This window comes from Olea europaea, unplaced genomic scaffold (assembly GCF_002742605.1).
Source record: "Olea europaea var. sylvestris unplaced genomic scaffold, O_europaea_v1 scaffold3315, whole genome shotgun sequence".
Taxonomy (NCBI): Eukaryota; Viridiplantae; Streptophyta; class Magnoliopsida; order Lamiales; family Oleaceae; genus Olea; species Olea europaea.
In genome coordinates, this window is record NW_019252094.1 from 77,782 (window position 1) to 81,890 (window position 4,109).

Below are 4,109 nucleotides of genomic sequence, written 5' to 3' on the forward strand. Positions count from 1 at the left end.
TATTCGACTGGCTCTTTGCAATGGACAATATCTGGAGAAACTCGTATTGAAGAATTGAATGAAGATAATCTAGAGTTTGTATTCTCAACATATCAACTGACACAATTTCATGAACTCGAACAATACATGGATACAGATGCTGATTTCAATAAGACAAAATTTCATAGATTTTAAATAATCATATACTGATTCTACAGAAATATAGTTTCCTTCAAATTTGTACTGCTTATGTTCAAAAAAAAAGAAAATTTGATGGCTCATTTCAAATTTGCAGATATACTTGCAGTTGCAGTGGATATGACGCCCAAACGATATATTCAATCTAAAGAATGCAACCAAACTTCGTTGCAAGATATAATACTTCTAGACATGAATTTCAAAACAATGATGCTTACACTTTGGAATTTATTTGTTGATAGAGAATGCTTGCTGATAGCAGACATTATTGACAAAAAGTCAGTCATCTTTTCAACCCGTCTAGAGGTTACATCATTCTTTGATATGTTCTATTGTATTATTTAAACTCCTCTTAAGGCATATGTTACATCCTTTACACATTCTCCATATTGATATTATATAGGTTTAAAATTGTCCACGAAAGTTCGTTCCACTTTCTTCATAAATACACCTTTCAACGCAATAAAACAAATGACAGAATGGTATGTACAAAGTGCCATATTTTATTATTCTTTTTTTCCCTCTCGATGATTTTTCCACACATCACTATTGGAGTTACTAATTATCTTCATGTCTTTTGATTAGGGTAAGAACAAATTTCATTAAAATACATGATTTTGTATTGAAAATATCATACATGGACAAAAGCCCCACAAATCTTTCTCCACCTGTGCGAAGTAAATTCACTCCTATTGAAAATCTTCAGGGACGCCTTCTAACGGTAATATTAAGGTTACGTGTGCTATCCAATCTGTATTTATTTCCTAATATAGATATATATATATATTATAAGATATACTCAATCATATTATTTATTTTTCCTTATAATTTCTCTAAGTATATCCATACTGGTAACAGAGAAAGTTTTATTGGGTAAACGGCATAGTAATAACAAACAAAATTGATAGCAAATCTTGGTACATGGCCTGTAACAACTGTTTTAGACGGTCGAATGTTGATTTTGGAGAAACATATCTTTGTATTTTTTGCAAGAATCCCAATTCCAAAGCTATTCCTCGATAAAATACACTAACAATTAATTACTTTTCATTTTTTACATCATTTGGTGCAGGTAAAATGTTTACTTATACATGGCCTTTCTACTTCTCTTTATTACTCTTGCGTCTATTAATACTAATTTCTTTTTCACTTTAAGGCTAGGGCATATGTGCAGCTTTCAGATGTCATCAGTGCAAATGCAATTGGTGAACCAACTGAGAAACTATTATTTACAACTTCATAGTCTTTGATGGAGGAAACCAAATTTGTAAGAAATCCAACCTATCTCAAACATTTTGCCATTCAGTACATATTTTAGTAGAATACTATTAATACAATTTAAAATTAACACAGGGTTCAAAGATAAATTTCGAAGCAACCATTAAAAAAATGCAGGATACTGAACGAGCTTTCTACTTAAAAGTAAAAGGAACCTAATTCATCAAGTTACAGATTTGATATCATCTCTGTAACAGACTTAGACCATCCAAGTCCAGGACAAGAAATCCAAGCAAATATTGACCATACAAGTCTTGAACCAAAAATCCAAACAAACGTTGAAAATCAGGTTGTAGTTACAGTAGTTGGGAAAAATGTTAGTACAGACTATCAAGAAGATTGGTCACCTCCAGCAAAAAAAACCCTTTTCAAATCTTCCAATGATAGTTCCAGTTCAAAAGTGGCTTGTGATGAAAACGTAAGTTCAGACACAAATCNCATTTTCCACGTCCCTATCCCAATCGGTATTCAGGCAAGGTATTATGTCTTCTCTTTTGAGGTTTAATGAGTTAATTAATTGTCCGTCTCTTGTGGTGCAATGTGTTTCTTGAACCACGTTTATTTGCATTTTTTTGTTCGTTTTTTTATTTTCATTTACGTTGCATTTATCGCTTGTTTTTATCTTTTTTTTTTCACGAGAGAAAATCAAAATCAATTTGTATTTATATTATTGTTACGTCTCTTCTGACAAGATTTCAGGTCATGGCCGTGTAATAGCCAGCAACAAGTCCAATCGGGTCCTCACTCCACATCATCATTTTTCCTGGTTCAGGTGAGGCCATATAAGGTAGTTGAGGCAATCTATTGCTCTTGTCGAGGTGCCATGAAGAGCCAAACCCTCCATAGCCTAGGTGTGCTCTTGCTGCAAAAAAGAAATCCAAGGCAATTGGCCTCCTTGCTTAATAGGAAGCATTTCTCAGCTCACCTCTTCCAACAAATCTTTTGTACAAGATCTTCCTATGATTGATTGATATAACATTTCTACAACAAATCACCTAAAAAAGTCAAATTATCAATTTATATTTCAGTGGTCAGATCTAAGCTCTAGGATGGACACTTTTCAGAAAACATTAAATGCAAATCAGCCTATGATTGGCGAAGTGATGCTGAGGAGAGGACACTTCAGTCATTAGAACAAGGCCACGGGTCTCTAGACAGTGAAAATTCCTCCTCCTCCATTATAAAATGTCACACAGTATCATTTGAACGTATTGCAATTTTTACCTACTTAAAATAATATTGCTCTCCCCCATTTTATATTCTCATAATACCTTCGGTACCCAAACACCTTTATGGCTCGAGTCTCAATCACGTTCCAAACCCAATATGCTACTACTATTGACCGACTTGACCGCCTCCTCCACCATCAAAAAAGGCCATGTGCAGTTTAACAGTTTGTCCAAGTGTACGGGAGTAAGGCTCTATAGATGTGAGAGGAGTTGAAATTTGTTGGCCACGTCCCCCTAAAAAAGCAAGCTTAACAATTATCAGATTCTATGTTAATTCTAGACCGTTAATCTATTAGGTGTGAACTGAACTTTCGTTTGGACTACTAGTCTTGTTTGTCAACAAGGCGGACATATTGTTCCCATTTGAAATCGACATCTCTATGTGTATATAGTTGGCACATTCCCCAGATTATAATATGGTCGTTAATAGCTCTAAACACTAATCAAGTTGTTATAGAATTCTATGATTCTTTCAGTTTCTTGTTGATTCTAAAGGAATCTATCTAACTTCTCCCGAAAAATGGAAAACTCATGACTTCAATATTTATACTTTCCCTCATCCTATATTCAATCTTGTTCATTTCTTTCACCTTCTCCTTCCAATTCTTGTTCAATGATATCGCCGAGGTTTATATGAATTCTAGCTTTGTGGCTGATCAGAGCCCATTTACACCGAATACTACCTCTTTAAGGTCTAATCCAACCGAGCTTCTTGGCATAGAACGGCTCAGAGATGATTTTGCTCTTCTTGTGGCTGTGCAAATGGCTTGCCTTCTTGCTGTTCCCATTGTCTCGAACTTCTCCACTACTGCAACAATATTAGTATCAGCCATGTCTTATAAAGACGAGACATTATCCTTGAAAGATCTATGTTTAAGGATAGTGAGAACATGGAAAAGGGCACTGATAACAGAATTCTATGCAAAACTTCACGCAATGGCGTACGTGTTCTTGGGTGTGGCATTGTCTGTTCCTTTACTCATGTCTGCTAATCTCACCACCATTTCAACGACCGTCTTGCTATTTATTTCTGCTTGTGTTTGCTGTGTATATCTGCCCGTCGTTTGGAACTTGGCTATTGTCGTATGTATAGTCGACGAAGGTTGTGGAATCGAGGCATTGGGAAAAGCTGCCGCACTTATCAAGGGCAAGAGATTCCATGGTTTTATGCTAAACTTATGCTTCAACCCGCTGTGCTTGATTCTATTTCTGAACTGCGGTATGATGCCAGAGAATTGGACCATTAATGGATTGATTGTGATGGGGGTCTTTTTTTGGGGAATTTTTTCCCGAACTTGGCATATACAGTATTATACTTCCGGTGTCAGAAGAGCTATGGTGAAGAAATTGAATTATACAGGAGCACGGAATACAGTAAATTACCCTCTACTCAACCTGTCAACCAGTCAATAAGTCTAGCAATGT

The 4,109-nt window shown here is 35.6% G+C and overlaps 1 protein-coding gene across 1 annotated transcript; it reads left to right on the forward strand.

Moving 5' to 3' along the window:
* The first annotated feature begins 3,317 nt into the window (after positions 1-3,317).
* LOC111385862 lies at positions 3,318-4,097 on the forward strand. Its single transcript, XM_023010291.1, has one exon. It carries the CDS (start codon positions 3,318-3,320, stop codon positions 4,095-4,097), a length of 780 nt encoding a protein of 259 aa, XP_022866059.1.
* The last annotated feature ends 12 nt before the right edge of the window (positions 4,098-4,109 follow it).